The following is a 19,530-nucleotide window of genomic DNA, read 5'->3' on the forward strand; positions in this document are numbered from 1 at the left end:
GTGTTTGCTATGACTAATGCGTTCTCTTGGCAAAACTCTGTTAATCTTTAAACTGCTTCATTCTGTACTCCAAGGCCAAATTTGCCTGATATTCCAGGTGTTTCTTGACTTCCCACTTTTGCATTCCAGTCCCCTATAATGACAAGGACATCTTTTTTGGGTGTTAGTTCTAGAAGGTCTTTTAGGTCTTCATAGAATGGTTCAACTTCAGCTTCTTCAGCATTACTGGTTAGATACAGACTTGGATTACTGTGATATTGAATGGTTTGCCTTGGAAATGAACAGAGATCATTCTGTCATTTTTGAGATTCCATCCAAGTACTGCATTCAATACAGCAATAAAGGATAATTCTACTTAACACCTTCTTGCTCTTCCAGTGAAAGAAAGAAAAAAAAAAAATCACAGGACAGTAAATTTGCTTTACTAAATCTACCTTTGCATGTAACACTGTATATGTCTGGCAAAATTAACCTAATTAACAATATAAAATATTTGTTACTTCCAAATAGCCCAATTGCCAGCACCAACCAGGAGAAAACTGGATACGTTCTATACAGTATTCCCATCGAGGTTTCACTTTCCATTGAGAACCATGAAAAAAAAAAAAAGATCCAATTTCCTAGAGTAAGTCATGTACCACTGAGAGGCTCTTAGTTACGTTTCGGTTATTTTTTTTTCTTAACTTTGGGTGGGCTCCATTTCTCCAGAGGTTTGAAAGCCATCCAGAAAATGGCTCTTTAAATATTCCCCTCAGGAGGAGCCTCTACGTCAACATGAGAAAATAGCTGGAGAAATCCCTAATGGTCCAGCCCACATACATTTTTCATAAAGTGATTATCCTCCTGCAGCCTTGGCTTCCTAAGCCTTTCCCCCCTTCTGTAATTGTTTCCCTTGTAGGCCAGGCAACAATTACCACTGCTACAAGGCTGAGGAGGTTCACGAGCAATATATTTTACAATACGTAAGTGTAGTGCCTCTGATATCTGGTGCTTTTATCACTAATTGCACTATAAAATGCGCTATTAAAACAGGGACAAACAAGATTGTAAAAAATCACATAATGGGCCATGACCACTTACAAAAGCCATTCATAAATGTTACTGTACCACTTATTTCCCTTTAATTTTCTAGTCATATCATTATTTTTCCAAAGTTTTACTTCTAGGTGCTATCAACAAGAAAAAGAATATATTTGGGAATTACCAAACTTACACGCTTGCCCTTGAATGTATTGTTTTATAAGTCTGCTTAATATCAGAATTATATAGAACATCAGACAATGTGCCATGAACATTGAATTCCTAGGGAATATCCACATGATCTTCTGAAAGAAATTATAGCCATGGCAAGTACATTTAACCCTGTCTTCTATAGAGCATGGAACAGAAAGCATGAAAAAAAAAAAAAAATCACAGAAGGATTTCACAATTTCAATCTATGAAACATACAATATAACAAAGCCAATAAGACATTAATATCTTGAGGAAAGACAGAATAATCAACTATTTCTGCAAATTACTAGAGGATATGGGCCCGTGGAGCTGCATGTAGTAAATATTTCCTATGTCATTAGCACTCACTAATTCATGGGCAAATTTTCAAATGTGTACATGACCCTTTCAACCCCTTGGTTATTTATGCACACATCTAATCATTTAAAAAGTAGGAATCAGGAATAAAAGAGAATGAAAATAAAAGTGTTTGGTGACCCATTCATAATTCTAAAGAATTCTTAGATGGAACTAGGAATTTCAAGTGTGATCCAGATAAAACACTGGGATGGTCTCTAGGTTTCATTTATCCATTTACCGGAGACAAACTAGTTCTAATAACACCACAGAACAGAAAGACCACAAAGGAAATAGTGGCTAGTGTCTAAAAACTAATGGTAAGTAGTCAATTAATGAATAGGGGTTGACTCTTCTTCTTTTAGTAAGACAATTTTCTGTTAACTAAAGAAGTACCTGGTGGGTTTACTTTAATTATCAGGAAGGAAAGTGTGGTTGAGTTTGCGTTTTGAAGAAAAATGCCAGCACTTATGCAATCTCACCATCCTTATTCTCATGTATTTTCTTGAATTTTGTCAATGGCCTAACATTAGTAAAATCAGAGCCTATTTTTAAAACAAATGATAAGCCACAACTGTTCCTAAGTTGTTACTTTTTTCTCCTGAAGATATCACTAGTGCTCAACCTTCCAACAGGAAGACTCTCAGAAAGTTCAGAAGAAGACGGATTATACACAAACTGTTCATTCTAATTTCAGAAACTAAAGTCACTCAAGTCTGTAGGAATCATTTTAAAATAGTTTGAATGGTAAGAAGAAGTCACTTTTTCAAAATGCCAAATACTTGAAACATTCCAAAACTGTGTTGGATAAACCTGCTTAAAAATCAGAAGCTTAGTATTCACCAGTGTCATCTCCTCAAAATGATTTCCTAATCATTTCCACAATGTCAAAGCCATGTCATTAAATGAAGTTGAATGGGGGCACATGAGTCCACGTATAAAACTTACTTTGTCAGATGCCTCAGAAGCCAAGAGGTTAGTGGCAAGAGTCTGCAGCTTGTGATGGGCCATGTTCTTCAGGGCAGCAAGGCTGCGGCGTGTCATGGCTTGTTTGAGGTTGATCGCCGGGTGACTCAGTGAGTCGACAGCAGCAGGGGCTGCTTCATCACAAGCGTTCAGGATTTCCACAGCCGTGATCCCCATCACACACCGGTCCAGTGCTCCTGGGAGACACGCACATGCACAGTCACTACACAACTCTGGACGACTAAAGTCCATTTTTTAAGAAAGGAAAAAAATGCACGGACATTTTTTAATGTAGGAATATGTTCTATCAGTGCCTGCCAGAAACATTTACTTGTCCTTCCTTCCTCTAATGATCTCCCATGTAGCATTACCTGCATCCTTTCCTCTCCCTTAAGACCCCTACAGAAGAAAAGCTCAGAAAACTTGAAAACACAGGATAGAAATTATAAAATTAAACACAGGAAAAATAATATCAAAAATGAAAAGACAATCCTCAACCTCTGGGCAATTTCAAGTATGCTAACAGGCACATAATCAGAGTCTCCAAACAGAGAAAAGAGGGGAAGGTCAAAAACATATTTGAATAAATAATGGCCAAAACCTACCAAATTTTTTGAGAACTACATACTCTCAGCACAAGAAATATGCAGAAAACTACAACTAAACAGCTCAAAATCAAAAATAAAGAGAAAATTTTCTAAGAAGTCACAAAAAAATAGATATTGCACATATATAGAGGAACAAAGATAAGGGTGACAGATTTTTCACTGGAAATAATACAAGCAAGATAGTGGAATACTGAAAGGAATGAATAAAAAACTGTCAACACAGAATTCTATACACAGAAAGAAATATCTTCAAAATGATGGTGAAATAAAAAGGTTTACAGACATACAGAAGATGAAAGAATCACTCATAGATCTGCACCACAAGAAAAATATTAGGCAAAAGGAAAAGTCCTTCAAGATAGAAATTTGGATCTATACAAAGCAATGAAGAGCAAGAAAAATGCTAACTGCTTGGGAAAAAAGGGAAAGCTTTGTTTTTACATTTGTTTCCTTAAAAGAGGGCTTCTCTGATAGTTCAGTTTGTAAAGAATCCACCTGCAATGCAGGAGACTTCAGTTAGATTCCTGGGTCAGGAAGATCCGCTGGAGAAGGGATAGGCTACCCACTCCAGTATTCTTGGGCTTTCCTGGTGGCTCAGCTGAAGAATCTGTCTGCAATGCAGGAGACCTAGGTTCAGTCCCTGGGTTGGGAAGATCCCGTGGAGAAGGGAAAGGCTACCCACTCCGGTATTCTAGCCTGGAAAATTCCACAGACTCTATAGTCCATGGGGTCGCAAACAGTTGGACACGACTGAGCAACTTTTACTTTCACTGTTCCTTAAAAGATAATATACTGCCTAAATAAATAAGCAAATAGAAAGAAATAATGTTCCAAATGAATGAAAATCATGAGCAACAATATGCAAGATATAAAAGACAAGAGGTAGTACACAGTGACCCAATTATTCTTGGTTAGAACTATTTTTCACACAAAGCAACCAGTCTGTATAAAAGAACAGTAGGAGATAAGACAAGGGTAGAAGTGTTCCATGCTGTGGACAGCCTTGTCTTAAAGGCTGTGTGAACCAAAATTGTTTATGTTTTTTTTCTTTAAGACAGTGGCATGAATCAAGTGTGGTTGTTATTGTTTTATTTCCTACAATTAATTTGCCAGGAGAGTACAGGATGGACTAGAAGGTAGAAACAGAAGACAGAGAAACCAATAAAGATAGCATTAAAGTGAAAATGAAAGCTACTCAGCTGTGTCTGACACTTTGTGACCCCATAGATGATACAGTCCATGGAATTCTCCAGGCCAGAATACTGAGTGGGTAGCCTTTCCCTTCTCCAGGGGATCTTCCCAACCCAGGGATGGAACCAAGGTCTCCCACGTTGCCGGTGGATTCTTCACCAGCTGAGCCACAAGGGAAGCCCAAGAATACTGCAATGGGTAGCCTATCCCTTCTCCAGGGCATCTTCCGGACCCAGGAATCAAACTGGGGTCTCCTACATTGCAGGCAGATTCTTTACCAACTGAACTATCAGGGAAGCCAAAGATAGCGTGGATGTTAAAAAATATAGCCTGATATAAAAACAGTACACTATAAAGAAGAAAGGGAGGTGACGGTTACCTAATGGGAAGGACTTAGTAATTAATTGCACAGAGGACTTATAGGGAGGAAGGTTGAAAAGATAGTCATATTTCCATTCTAATAACCTCTTCCTTCAGAATTTCAGAGTGAATCCGAAAGGGAAATAAGAAACTTCGCTTGACTAGAAAAGTACTATTTTTTTTCTTAACCATTTCATCCTTTGTGTCTCTGCCTATCCTATCTTACAGTGTTTTTTTGTTTTGTTTGTTTGTTTGTTTTTATTTTTGGCCATGCCATGCATCATGTGGTATCTTATAAAAGTTCTGTTCCTTGACCAGGGATCAAACCCATGCCTCCTACACTGGAAGTTTGAACTCTTAACTACTGGGCCATCAGGGAAGTCCTTATCTTATTTTTGTAATAGAATGAAAACAAAAATATAGAAGATACAGAAAAGTCAATGATGCTATGTCATATCCTGTGAAACAGAAACAAAAAATCAAATCTCTATTGTATTATATCCTGCAGGCAAAAGGTCAAATATGTGAAGAAAATACTTGCTACTAAACTCTTTACTAATAACAAAAGACAGGACTGAAGTACCACCTCCTGATTCTCTTTGGTAATTTTAATAATAAGGCAAAACCATCAATTTAAATAAATCAAAATAAATGCTTTTGGATATCCATGCTTTATAAATGTTGTGCCAGTAGACATATTAGCTCATATTCTCTGTTATATTTTATTGGATACTTAAGTTTTAAAAAATGATTCAAACACATATTTCATGAAGTTATTGCAAAAACGAATATTTCAAAAAACTTGAAGGGACAGGAAATAAACGAAAAGAAAAAAGGTAACAGAACAAAGTAAACTGGTAAGACTTCATACACTAATTTCTAATATCTGGCAATCACTGCTGGTGTTTGCAACTATACAAGAACATCTGACCACTGTCCCTACAGGAACAGGTATATGATGAATCACCTTCATTATGAAGCAAAAATGATAAAAAGTGTGGATAACAATGGTGCCTAAGGCTCAGTAATGGTCAGATAAGAACAACAACTTGCAACACCAGTCACTCCCTGAAGCATGCCACTATGTCCCAACAGACAGGATCCTGACCTTGTCAGAGGCCTGAGAGAACACCACCACATGCTTACTGGGAACATCAGATGTGCAGAATAAGAGAGTTGATCCCTACAGGACGCAACTCCATGAAGAAGCAGCCACCATCTAGGTCGGTGACCCACCTTTTTTAATAAGTTCGGAAGCAGGAGTCAAGATGTTTAGCTAGCCAAATCTTGTTACTGGTTATTAGACTTTCTAATTACTCAGATTTGGGAAGGAATAATCATTTCCATGGCTTCTAGTGGGTAGCCACTAGAAGGGCTACTACGGGGGATCTTTCCAACCCAGGGATTGAACCCAGGTCTCTGGCATTGCAGGCAGATGCTTTACTGTCTGAGCCACCAGGGAAACCCCCTATTAAGCATTATTGCATATAATTAAGAGGATAAATAAAAGAAAAAAAGATTCTGGACCTCTATCTCTCTGAGTTTTGTATTACTAGCTTTAACTTCATTTCATAAGGAAATGAACACTGAAAATAAAAACTACCCATTTGAAGAGGAAAACAATCAGAATGCTCCATGAAATTAAAAAGTTAAGACATTTTTAAGTGTTGTTAAGCTAGAAGCACCAGCGCAATTCAAAATGGCAAACAGAAAATTGCACAAAATGCCTGAGTAGTTTTCATGTAATATGGTTTCATCTGTAAAAATACATTCCCAAAACACGAAGTACAGGCAAAAAGTATCTCCTCAGAGTTTAAACACATTTCATACATCAAGCCTGGGCCGAATCTGATTTATTTTTGCTTCATTTTTTATTTATTTAATTAATAAATAATGTCAATACCTTCAGGATGTGCCTTGCTGGCTCTCCAGGGACCTTTATATCACTGGCTAGAACCTGAACAGCAAAGAGGGAAAAAGAGCGTACACCCCCTACTATGGTTGAAGTCCAAAATTTATTCTGCTTCCCTAGCTTTATCTTGATTTAAGAACGCCATATTGACTGATTGTTTACCAAAATCCTCCTGAAGGTCAGAAGATAATTGGTCAACTGCAATATTATGTATTGGGCTTAATTATAGTAAACTGGTTATAAAAAGAACATCTTCAGTACACATACAGTCAGGAGCTATTTGTCATTTCCTACTAGGGAAACTACTGGAAAAGTAATTCTGTCTTCCAGTAAGGTATCATTTGTAAAGACTTTCATATTCTTTGTAAATGTCCTTAAAGTATCTGAAGTATTCAAGTATCATATATATCAGCATCTAAGAAATGCAGAAAAATTATACTCTTTATCATATTAATTTAATGTTTAAAGTTATAAACAAATTTACCATACTCTAATATTTACAATGTATCATTTGTTTATATATGCAGTATTTTAAAATAATATTTTACAATTATCATCACTAAAACTTTCTTTAATATTAATTCTCAAAAAAAAATTTTCTAAATTAAGGTAAGATCATATCCCCAAGGCCAACAAAGTAACAAGTTAAGCATGTTTGTCAAATAACAATAATAGGAAATATACTATACACATATGCAAGTACCCACACAAAATACACAAACATACATGGATATGCACTTATGTCTACTATATACCAGGTAAATATTATGTCATTTTATTCTGTCAGAAACACTATAAAATGGGAATTATCTTCATTAACAGATGAGTAAATTGAGAGACTTGTCATGGATCACAGTGCTGCCAAATGGTGGATCTTAAATTCACACCAAGGAGTCTGACTCCAGCGAAAAAGTGAACGTGTTAGTCGCTCAGTCATGTCTGACTCTCTGGGACTCCATGAACTGTAGCTTGCCAGGCTTCTCAGTCCATGGGATTCTCCAGGCAAGAATACTGGAATGGGTAGTTATTCTGTACTCCAGGGAATTTTCCCAACCCAGGGGTCGAACCCAGGTCTCCCGCACTGCAGGCAGATTCCTTACCGCCTGAGCCAGCAGGGAAGCCCAGAGCCCAAGACGAACTCTGTATGTAGCTGGCCTTAAACAACACAGGTGTGAACTGTGCAGACCCACACACACATGCATTGCTTTTCTCCGTAGTAAATACGACAGTACTACATAACCCTTGATCATTTGAATCCAAGAATGGAGAACCACGGATATGAAGAAAACATGGCAATGGAGAGCCAACTTTAAGTTACACACAGATTTTCAACTATGCAAAAGTGGGGGGCCTCAGCCCCCATGTTGTTCAAGGGTCAACTGTATCTGGTTTGTAGGGTGGACCAAATCAGCGAACATGAAACGGTGCTGCTCAGCAGATAGGGTGCAACAGAAAGGAACACAAAAATAGGACACAAAATTACATACGTAATATGACAGCAAATCTGTTTTTAAAATGTAGAAATGAGACTCGAGAGAAACATGAAAGAATTCGCCACTGAACGACGGTGAGTTTGAGTCCATCTCTCTTTCTGATGCCTCTGTGCTCTCTTGGGCTTCCCTGGTGGCCCAGCTGCTAACGAATCTGCCTGCAGTGCGGGAGACCTGGGTTCCATCCCTGGGTCAGGAAGATCCCCTGGAGAAGGGAAAGGCTACCCACTCCAGTGTTCTGGCAAAGAGTCAGACACGACTGAGTGACTTTCACTTCCACTCTGTGCTCTCAAAATCTGACAAAAACTAAGAATCTGTTTTACAATCAGGCCAAAAACAAAAAAACGCTAAAGGCAAAAGTAAAGAAGTGTGACACTCTTCAAGAACATTTCTCCTTGTCAAAACTGCTTGTGTACTATCAGAGAGAACCAGGACTGCAAATGAAGGAAAGGTGAAGATTATGGCTACTTGCTCCAAAAAGACCTGTGAGCTCTCCCTCTTACACCAGCGTCCAAACCAGAAATATACACACAGTCTGCTTTCAAACAGGACTATTTAAGAAAACAAAAAAAAGTTTCATGGAGAAAAAGAAAAAAATAGAAGAAATATTACATAGCACATACATTCTTTAGGAACATAAAAAAAGGTTTAACTCACTGATAGATGATGACTTAGGATAGTGAAAGTAGAATAGTGTGTTTTGAAAAGCCCAAACTAATAAACATGTAGTTATATACTTAAAAATTTCCAAGGAAAAACTCTAAGCTTCTATATGTAAATTTTATACGTCACAGTCTATGTTTTTAAGCTAAACATTACCTGCTGCATGTTATGCCACAAATGTAAAATATCTGAACCTTAAAATTTTAAATGTTCTCTCTAGAACTTAAAACTTTCAATTATCTCCTTCAATTAACAGCCTTGTATTATTTTTCTGCTGTTCAAATGAAAGAGAATTCTATCGTTTTCCACTGTTTCTCAACTAGAGGCAAAAATGATTCTTTTTTTCTTTTTTAAATGATTCTTTAATCTTACAATTTGCCTCATGAATTATACAGAAATCACTTAGCTGTCTGGTGTCTGACGTCTGTCCTAAGTTGAACGTTGTCATCAACCACATTTCTCTAAAGATCAGTGAACTACTCTACAAGTATCTGAGAGAGTAAAACAAATATTTCAGAGGACACCTAAACATTTCTTTGTTGATAATGATAAGAACACTTAGAAAAAGCGGTGATGAGAAACACAAGTAGCAACCTTTTGACATTTCAGGGGTTCTTCCTCATACAAAAGATTTTTCATTTCCAGGAAGCTGAATATATCCATTTAACTTCCTAGTCTCATCTGTTCTTACCAGTATCCATTTGCCAGACATACACAGAGCCGTCTGAACATCCCACCACTAGGTAATCATCAGAAGGCCTCCACTTGATTACTTGAATGGGGAAAAGATGACGAGATGCCAGCATAATGCATTTTTTCTCTCGCAAACTTAGAAGTCCGACTGAGTGGTCACTGGCTACAGAACAGATGCAGTGCTGCACTCTTGCCTGAAAGGAAAAATAAATCTCAATCACATTTAGATTAAACATGGAGTAACATGGATCTGGTCCTCAGTGAAGTCAAAATTAGTTACACATTCACTGCTGTCGAAAACATGAACAGCAACACCAGGACGTGTGGATAATGTTCCTCTTTCATATTATACCTAAAATGCCCAGTTCAATCATCACAGCAGTTTGAAAAATACTACATTAAAACTAGTTTTAAAAAGGAAAACACACCTAGAAAAAGCTGCTGTTCAAATCTGAAGATGGCCTTACTAAAATGATTGCTATATATGAACAGACAGAGCTGGAAAGAAATTGATCTCTTATGACGCGTTCTCTTTCCCCGTTTGAATTTCCCTTTGTGAGCAGCTGGAGCTGTTGTCTGCAGCGCTTCAGTCTGTGACCCTGTCTTTTAGACCCATGCTCTCCCTGCTCCTTTGCTCAAAAGAATACTCTCAGGGCCCTCTGCCACAACCATTTCTGAAGAGCCGTCAATCATCTGTATCATCTCTAGGTGTGCTTCACAGCCTCCACCTATAACGTCGGCGGGCACATGGCCTCAACTAACAACAAAAGCTTGGTAAACAGCCTGCTCTGTATTTCCTGCTCATCCCTGCTTTGTGCCCTTCCATCCCTTTTTAGAATAAGCTGGAATATAATATAAACAATCAAAGACAGTAAAGATTTTCAGTAACTACCAAGAACTGAATCCATAATGGAGAAAATTAAAAATTAGAGTCTTCATATGTCCGGATAAGCAACTGAAAACTTTGTAGTGAATTGTTAGATTATGCTTACGGTTCACATCAAGGCGAAACGATATCAAAATAGCCATCTGAAATGCATGATCGTGGCTATTTATTGAGGAGGAGATCTAAGGCACTATATACTAAGACACATTATCCCTTCTATAGGCTTCCCTTGTGGCTCAGCTGGTAAAGAATCCGCCTGCAATGCGGGTGAGACCTGGGTTCGATCCCTGGGTTGGGAAGATCCCTAAAGAATCTGCCTGCAATGCAGGTGAGACCTGGGTTCGATCCCTGGGTTGCGAAGATCCCCTGGAGAAGGGAAAGGTTACCCACTCCAGTGTTCTGGCCTGGAGAATTCCATGGACTGTATAGTCCATGGGGTCACAAAGAGTCAGACACAACTGAGTGACCTTCACTTTCAACTTCATCCCTTCTATAGGATCCAGAGGAGAACTTTCTTAAAGCTCACTCTGCTGGCCTTTGCCTGAGCAGACTTTTTTGGCTAAAGAACAGTAACTCCCTCATCGGGAAATGTTGACATGTATCAGATGAAAAAAAGCAGGAGGCAGGAGTAGGGTGTGACCAGACGTGCATGGGAAACACAAGCTACAGTTGTTTTTATCCACAGAGCTTCTAAGAACCTCTAATCTGTAACATGAGCATAATTATATCTACAGAGGACAAATGCTATCTCTCATCTCTACATTCATCTGACCATCATAACCTTATAAGACACAGTTTTTAAGGAACACACTTTGGGGAAGGCTGCTGAAACTGATTCCTGACGTTCTGGCTACTAAGAAATGCAGGACTGAGTTTTCTACCTCTAACAGGGGGGTGTGGGCACACATTTCTGAATGTGGACTCTCGGTGGTCTCATTTAGTGTTTCTCTCATTTTCTCTTCATTGTGATTTTGCTTTATTTTTATCTAACTGAATACTGTTTATTTCTTGTAAACAATCCAAACTCAATTTTTGAATGAAGCAGAACATTAAAAAGAGAGAGTAAGATTTAACTCGCCACTTTGTTCTTTAACTCAGGTGTTTCAATCTTGGGTACTATGTTAGCTTTATTTGTGTTTTGTGTTCTATAATGATATAAAAACTATAATCAGCACAGTAGCTATTTACTAATTTTCAAAGTTAAGAAAACTAAGTTCAGAAAGATCATGTTATAAACTGTTATTAAAACATCATATAGAATTTTCTTATGCATATTTTAAATTTATTTCATGCTTCCTCATAAGCATAAAACATGCTTTCTTTCTTTAAAAAAGACTTTAAGGACTGAAGGGCAGCTGATTACGGTCTGCAAAACTTCACCTTGTAATTAAAGAATAAGTCAAACTACAGAGGCAAACTACAAGAATATCATTTAAATACAGGCAATGTTAGAATGTAACATGGCAGAAATATAACATAATGACTTTATTTTCAATTACTTTACACGACATAAGGTATTTTTGACTTTCACCAGACATATTCTGATAACAGAAGATGATAGTTTAGGGGGAATAAAAAATAAGATGATAATTTAGTACAATGGAGTGTTTGCATTTCCACAAATAATCATTAATACTGACTTTGCATTTATCAAATATATCCACCATTCAATTTACAAAAAGATGACTGCCACATGAATGGTTAACTATTTTGTATTTTGGGCTTCCCTGGTGGTGCTAGTGGTAAAGAACCCACCTGCCAATGCAGGAGATGTAAGAGACTTGGGTTTCATCCTTGTGTTGGGAAGACCCCCTGGAGGAGGGCATGGCAACCCACTCCAGTATTCTTGCCTGGAGACTCCCACAGACAGAAGAGCCTGGTAGGCTACAGTCCATGGGGTCACAAAGAGTCTGATGCGACTGAAATGACTTAGCACGCACACACATTTTCTATTTTGCAATGCGGATCTGCAAAAAAGTAGTCGTTTTATTTACTTTTCTTACCAGAGAAAACAAATCTAACTGATCGTTTTCTCTGTGTATGTGTCACTGCAAACAAGTATTTCTAAAGGGTGTTCCCATCTACTCTCACCCTTTACTCAGGCACTGATGAGAGAGAGCACAGGCCCTCAGTCGCTCATAGTCGCATCCGACTCTGTGTGTGTACGCGTGCGTGTTCAGGGGCTCAGCCGTGTCCGGCTCTTTGCGACCTCATGGACTGCAGCCCACAGGCTCCTCTGTCCATGGGATTCTCCAGACAAGAATACTGGAGTGGGTGGCCATTGCTTTCTCCAGGGGATCTTCCCGACCCAGGGATCAAACCTGTGTCTCCTGATGCAGGAGGATTCTTTACCACCGCGCCACCTGGGAAGCCTCCTCAATCTTTAAAATGAACTAATCCTTATTTAACGTCACACATCTGACTAGCCACCTTCCCAGTCCCCAAGTGGACAATCATCTCATTAACGTCAACATACATTCCTATCCTTCCTTTTCATAGATAAAATGAGGCATGGGGGGGGGGGTTGAAGTCTGTCTGTCTGTTAAAAAGGTGAATTTTTATCGATATTCTTTACTCTGGTGTTTTTCAAATCATGTTTTATTGGTGGCTCTCAACATCTTAAGTGATAACAAAACTGAGAAGCACTGACCCACTCATTCTCTCTGCCAAGCATCTCCGACTGCGGTTTATACTGCAGTGCAGTATCCCTGTTCTAATGGAGAACCCGACCTCCAGCACCAAATCCTCGTGAGAAGTTTTACTGTCAGAACTTTCACCTTCGCCATTAATACACAGGTGGATAATTATTTTTTTAATTAAAAAAAATGCAATCTATCCTCATAAAAAGATTTCAAATCTCTACATCACATTATCACCATTATTAGTAAAACACAAAGCAAAAATAAAATAATAGCAGAGGGTGTACTTTAAAAAGTAGATTGTGGGGGTGTAATTTTCTAAAGAAAAAAAATAACTAAACTCCAAAAATTCTAGTTTTTCATTCCCACATGATATGTTTTTTTCTGACATGTGTATTTACATAAGTACATTTTAAAGAATAGTTCTGTTCTTCACTCACACAGTGCAATGATGATGAAAACGGGCAAATGACATCCACAAAAATGCTTTTAGCCCAAAATAAAAATGGTATACCATCCATGCAAATGAAAATAAGCATCTGAAGAGTTAGGTCTAGTTTTACTGTAATGAGCAACAGCCTTGAAATAGCCAAAAAATCAAGACTGAAAACAGCAACAACAAAAATCAGTAATACTAGGCCCAAGGAAGCAGAGTTATTAGAGATACTTAACTCACAAGGAAAGAGGTTCTTTGCTTTTAAAACATGGATTTAAATGAATTTAATTTTCCTTTTTTCAAGAAAATGCTAGTCCAATATGTGTGAAGAAAACTTGCCTAGAGTAGAAATGACCCAGATACAGTTAAAATCTCATTAATTTTGATCCCAGTAATTAATTCTGAGTTGATGGTTACCTTCACAGGCTGTGTAAAAACAAATTAATGGTCTAAACAAAGCAAATGTCTAGCCTATTTAAATGTAAAAGGAAAAAAAGGCCATTCTCAAGTACCACTTCGGTATTAATTTTAATTCAAACAATGAACAAAGTAATGATAAATAATTCTCAGCTACCTGTTAAATGAAAGCATTTAAAAGATTTGCTAAAATACAATTAACTTGGTTTCTTATCTATTCTCAAAATTATTGAAGAAGCACTTCTTAAAGAATATTTCATAGTTCCTATCACTCTGATTTAGGCCTAGCTTCCTCACAAATAAGTTGAATTAGTACAGTTTTTATTATTAAATTATTAAATTCTAGAGATCTCAGTTACTGAACATTTACTTCACCTACAATGATTCATTCTATAATTTGATTAATTACATTCTACTTTACTTTCTTCCATTTCAACCTGGAAAAGTCACCTAAACTTGACTTAACCCCAAGGATATCTTAACAAGGAAAAGACATTTAAATTGTGCATGTAAAGTAATAATACAAAGAACTAAAAAATATGAACCTCTTTATCGTTAAATTATTTGAAAAACATTTATGTTCCAAATTTGTTTGATCAAACACCCACTCATTAGAACTTTGTAATGTATCCTCACTATATGTATATTTATAAATTGAATATGTATTTGTGCCAATACATCATGTATATTGTAAAACATGCTCAAGAGTATATATTTTAAAAGGATGATTCAGTTTAAATAAACAAATTTAAGATGAAGTATTTTCTTAAATGTCTTGCTAAGAACTTTATGTTAGCAGTGGCCAATACCTCAAAGCATGATATTTATCTTTAGGAAGGTTTCACTGTTAATGATAGTGAAGCTAAATACATATTTTATACGCTGAGTGGTTCAGTTGTGTCTGACTCTTTGCAGTCCCATGGACTGCAGTCCACCAGGCTTCTCAGTCTCTGGAATTTTCCAGGCAAGAATACTAGAGGGTGTTGGCCACTTTGTACTCCAGGGTATCTTTCTGACCCAGGCATCGAACCCATGGAAGGGAGAGCCCTTACCACTAGCGCCACCTACAATCAGGAGTTTTGTGGCTGTCCTCTTGCCAGATTGACCAAGCGATCACAGTTTGAACCTGATAATGGGGCTAATAAAAGGGCATTTCATTTTCACTAGGAGTGTCTCCCAGCATTATCTGCCCTGCTCATTTTGTGATGGCGGGGTTAAGAGCTGCACAGCACGATCTGCCAGCTCTCCTAGACACACGGTCACTGGGAACACACCCGAGGAGAGCACGGAGGTCGCCTCCTGGAGGCAGCAGGCCCACGCAGAGCCCAGGAGAAACGTGCCCATTCAATGCATGAACCAAGGGAGGCATCGATGTCCTTCCATCCGGTAAATGTTCATGAGCTCAATTTGTTACGGTAAAAAAAAAAAAAGAAGAGGTTTAATATTTCATTCCCTTGCCCCCATCAACTATCTCACAGATTCCACTTTAGCACCTGCCTCTACCAACTGACCAAAAGAGTGTAACACAAACCATTCAAAAAAAATCTTTTTTCTGTTATGGAACAGAACTTGTACAGCATGGACTGAGCATCTGATCAATTTGGTCAGTGCATTACAGGTAAAAATTATTCAAGATCATGTTCCAACCACTGTATTAGTTCTTTCCGAGAAGGAAAACGCACCGACAATATCAAAAGTTAATTAAAAGCAGGGGCTGATGAAAAGCAACAGGTAAAAACTCTTACTTTGATTTAATGAAAAAAATTAAGACAACTGAAGCAAGGCAAAGGAGGAAGATACTGAACTGAAACAAATATATTCCAAGGCCAATTATTATTTTTCAAATAATTCTGATCCTCAACTAATAAGCACTACCTGAATTTGCCAGTAAATAACCCTCATGGTACATTAGTGCTGAGCAGCAGAATGCCATAAGCCATCACAGGATCTGAGAGTCAGAAACTACCACCTAGGTCATCCAGCCTGACCTCACGCATTTTACAAGACTTCACTTTAAACCATTCCCAGAAACCTCTTATGTAACCCGTTCCTAAGCATCTGCCATGAATTACAGAAACTAGAGGCAGCTAGTTTATTCCACCCACCAGCTCTCTGGGGAGATGATTCTGCTTTCCAACAGTTCCCAATGTAAATTATATATATATAAATTTCTTTCTGCTTTTGTTAATTTGTTTTCTAAACTAAACTGTTCTTTTCTTCTTATCAGTCAAAGAGCAATCTCTTAGCTGCCCAAAACAAATTTTGTCTAAATATTCTCTAAATATATGAACACTACTATTGTCTCTCCTTTTAAATACACCCATCATTTGACAAGCTATAAATGACCAGCTTCTTTCACTCATAAATCAATCCCACTATTCTCTTAATCATTATTTCTTGACTTCCCAGAACTCTTTCTCTGGAACATAAATGCACAGTTAAGATGCATCACTTATCACTTTTAAATATTCTACCTGAAGGGGAAAAAAAGAGCCTACCAATGTTAATTGCATTTCCACACTTTCACAAAACTAGATAAATTTTTTTTTTCAGAAATCCATAGCTCATCCTTCTTAAATCATGAGTGGGAGGGGGTAGAAAGCTGTTTCTTTCATAGGTATTTTAGCAAATAAGACCATGTGGTCCAACTAAAGCACTGATCAATGATCTAATAGGATACTTATGTTCTACATGAAAATAAGACTTTTAGAGACAAGTTCATTCATTGCATACAAAAAATAACAATTAAGAAATAGAGGACTAGTCAGACTCCATCTTTCTTCAACTACCTCCTGATTAATAAAACAGCAAATAAATATGAAGAATTTAATGGATGATTACAAAGATATTCCCTATCAGAGAAAAATATATTTAATAAATGACATTGAGATAATCTGTTACTTTAGGGAAGAACAGATGATTTTTACCCCTTCCTCACCCTACAGACATAAATAAACTTCAGAGAGATTAAAGTACTTGATGTTTGTTTTAATCCAGCCATGACTTTTTAATCAAACGTCATCAAATTTATAAATGGGGTAAGATTCTAGAATTTAAAAATACGAAAGAAGCTAAATAGAAATAAGGATAAAATAGGTTACATAGGAATGGAAATTATCCCCACATTAAAAAAAATCAAAAGTAAATAATAAGCCAGAAGAAAATTTCAACAAGAACAGAAAGCACATAAGCTTAACATTTCAATTAAGTGCTCACAGAAGCACTAATATCCCCAAGAGAAACAAATGAGCAGAAGACAAACTATGTCTCAAAAAGAAAAAAAATTCACTAAAACTCTTAGAGAAAAATTTCATTATCTCTAGTAATCAAAGAAATGCAAATTTCAACAATAAAATACTCTTTACACCTATCAGTTTAGCCAAAGACTGTAGAAATTACAATACTAAACAACCAAGATTTACTGGGGTCTTACTTTGTGCTAGGTATCACTCTAAATGCTCGGTAGTAACTCATCATGGTCTCACAACAACTCTTTGAAGTAGATACTGTTATTATTTCCATCTTACAGATATGGAAACTGAGGCATGGAAGTAAATAAAAACATCTTGTGTTGGCAAGGAACAATGAAATGGGCACTGAGGATAGAAAACAACTTGGTAATCAATCTCAGTGTTCTTAAAAATTTAGTACTCTATTACACAAAAATTCTGAAGTTCTAATCCAAAAAAATTCATGGAATTAATCCAAGGAAATAATCATAAATGAGAACAAGTTTTACAAAGATATTTGATATTATTTACAATAGTTCAAATTGGGTACAACCTACACATCCAAAGCAGGAGAACTGCTAAATAAACACTGTATGCTCATATAATGTGATGGCATACAATTATTAAAAATTACTCTCATGAATGAGTATAACTTGAGAAAGTATTTGTTAAAATATTAAATGAGATGCAACATGCATAGAAAACTGTATCTACAATATCATCACAAGCGCACAGTAAATGGATTTTAAATGCTCAGAAGGACTTCCCTGGCTGACTAGCACTTAGGACTTCATGCTTCCACTGTAGCAGTAGTGGACTAGATCCCTGGGTCAGGGAACTAAGATCCGGCATGCCCCAGAGAGTGGCCAAAAACAAGAATAAAAGGCCAGAGGAAAAGATACCAAAATGTTAACTGGGGCTGGTTCTGTTTTACGTAGAAGGATGACAGGACACCTTTACCTTCTTAGTTACCTGTTTGAAAAACTTTTAACTGTGTATATGTGAAATTCATAAAACTGCAGTTAAAGTTACATCATATTCTTAAAAACAAGTAATGTGTGACAAGGAAAAGAAGGTAAAAGGGGCCTAAAAGTAAAAGGGGGCTAAAACTCCAAACCTAAGTAATCAAAGACGAAATACTAAAACATAAATTACCAAAGAACTGAGCCATGCACAGTTCTCTGAAGAAAAATTTGAAACATGGGAATTGAAAAGAATGGCTGTTTTGGTCTACAATATGAAAGATACTCAATAAATTAGTCATTTAAAATTAAGCATGCATCAAAACCATATTTACTTATGTAAATCAGTAATTAAAAATATAGTCAAACTTGGAGAAATGCAACTATTTTTAATACACAATTACACCTAGTAGGAGGTGGAATGTATGAAGGTCAAGTTCAGGCCCTCCGGTTGGAATGAAAGAAGGTGAAACTTGCCCAGTTGTGTCTGACTCTTTGTGACCCCATGAACTATACAGCCCGTGGAATTCTCCAGGCCAGAACACTGGAGTGGGTAGCCTTTCCCTTCTCCAGGGGATCTTTATGCCCAGGAATCAAACCCAGGTCTCCCGCATTGCAGGTGGATTCTTTACCAGCTGGGACATAAGGGAAGCCCAGGTTGGACTGCTTAGGATCAGATGCCACGTCTGCCGCTTGCTGTGTGACGTGAGCAAGTTATTGAACCTCTCTGAGCCTCACCTCTCTGTACAATGTGGTTAACGGCAAAAACCACACCTCACAGAATCACTGTGAGTTAACTGAAATATACACAAAGAAATCAGCATAGAGACTAACAGATCATGCGTACAAAAGATGACAGTAGTTAATATTATCTTTACCATTATTAGTGTTATATCAGTATATATGACAAATTCTGCTTTTTAAAATGTAGTTGTATCTATTTTCTGAGGCCATTGCCAATGTTTAGGTATTCAACAGGAAATGTGGAGACAGCTGTAAGTTTTCTATTACATGAGTTTCCCCTTTTCTTTATTTTCTTCTCATATTAAAAGCTGTTTTAATTTAGCCTGAATAGGTCCGTTTACATGATCATTACCATCACTCACATATTATATTAATGAAGTTTTCAGCACTTTTAACACTTTGAGTCAATAAAAGCTTTCCATCCAACAGCTCAATGACCACCTTCCACTGTTCCTGTATATTTCCTCATCACACATTTTTTCCAATGAATTTACTTGGTAATTTTTTACTTCATCCCTTTAAAACATAAAAATACTTTATTTAACTTCAATTATATACTTTCGGGTTTCAGAGGCTGAGACAGTCAAATCTGTAGACTCTGAAGACAGTCAAAGGTTTTAAAGGAACTCAAAAGTGTTGCCCTTTCCCCTCCCCTACAGCAGTAAGCTGTCCCCAGCTAAGCCCAACCCAGGCCCAAGCCTGCAGGACAGAGACAGGAACTAACCTCCTCCATCACGAAGGGCCTCGTTTCTCAAACTGCGCGG

The 19,530-nt window shown here is 37.3% G+C and overlaps 1 protein-coding gene across 3 annotated transcripts in view; it reads right to left on the reverse strand.

The window, feature by feature from the left end:
- WDR7 (WD repeat domain 7) overlaps positions 1-19,530 on the reverse strand; it is a 341,751-nt gene that overhangs the window by 263,512 nt on the left and 58,709 nt on the right. For all 3 annotated transcript variants that reach the window (XM_070452478.1, XM_070452477.1, XM_070452479.1), the window contains exons 13-14: positions 9,451-9,646; positions 2,518-2,732 (exon numbers count right to left, since the gene is read on the reverse strand). In XM_070452478.1, the coding sequence (XP_070308579.1) occupies positions 2,518-2,732; positions 9,451-9,646 (411 nt within the window). The remainder of the gene's footprint in view (positions 1-2,517; positions 2,733-9,450; positions 9,647-19,530) is intronic.

Source organism: Odocoileus virginianus, chromosome 22, assembly GCF_023699985.2.
Source record: "Odocoileus virginianus isolate 20LAN1187 ecotype Illinois chromosome 22, Ovbor_1.2, whole genome shotgun sequence".
Classification (NCBI taxonomy): Eukaryota; Metazoa; Chordata; class Mammalia; order Artiodactyla; family Cervidae; genus Odocoileus; species Odocoileus virginianus.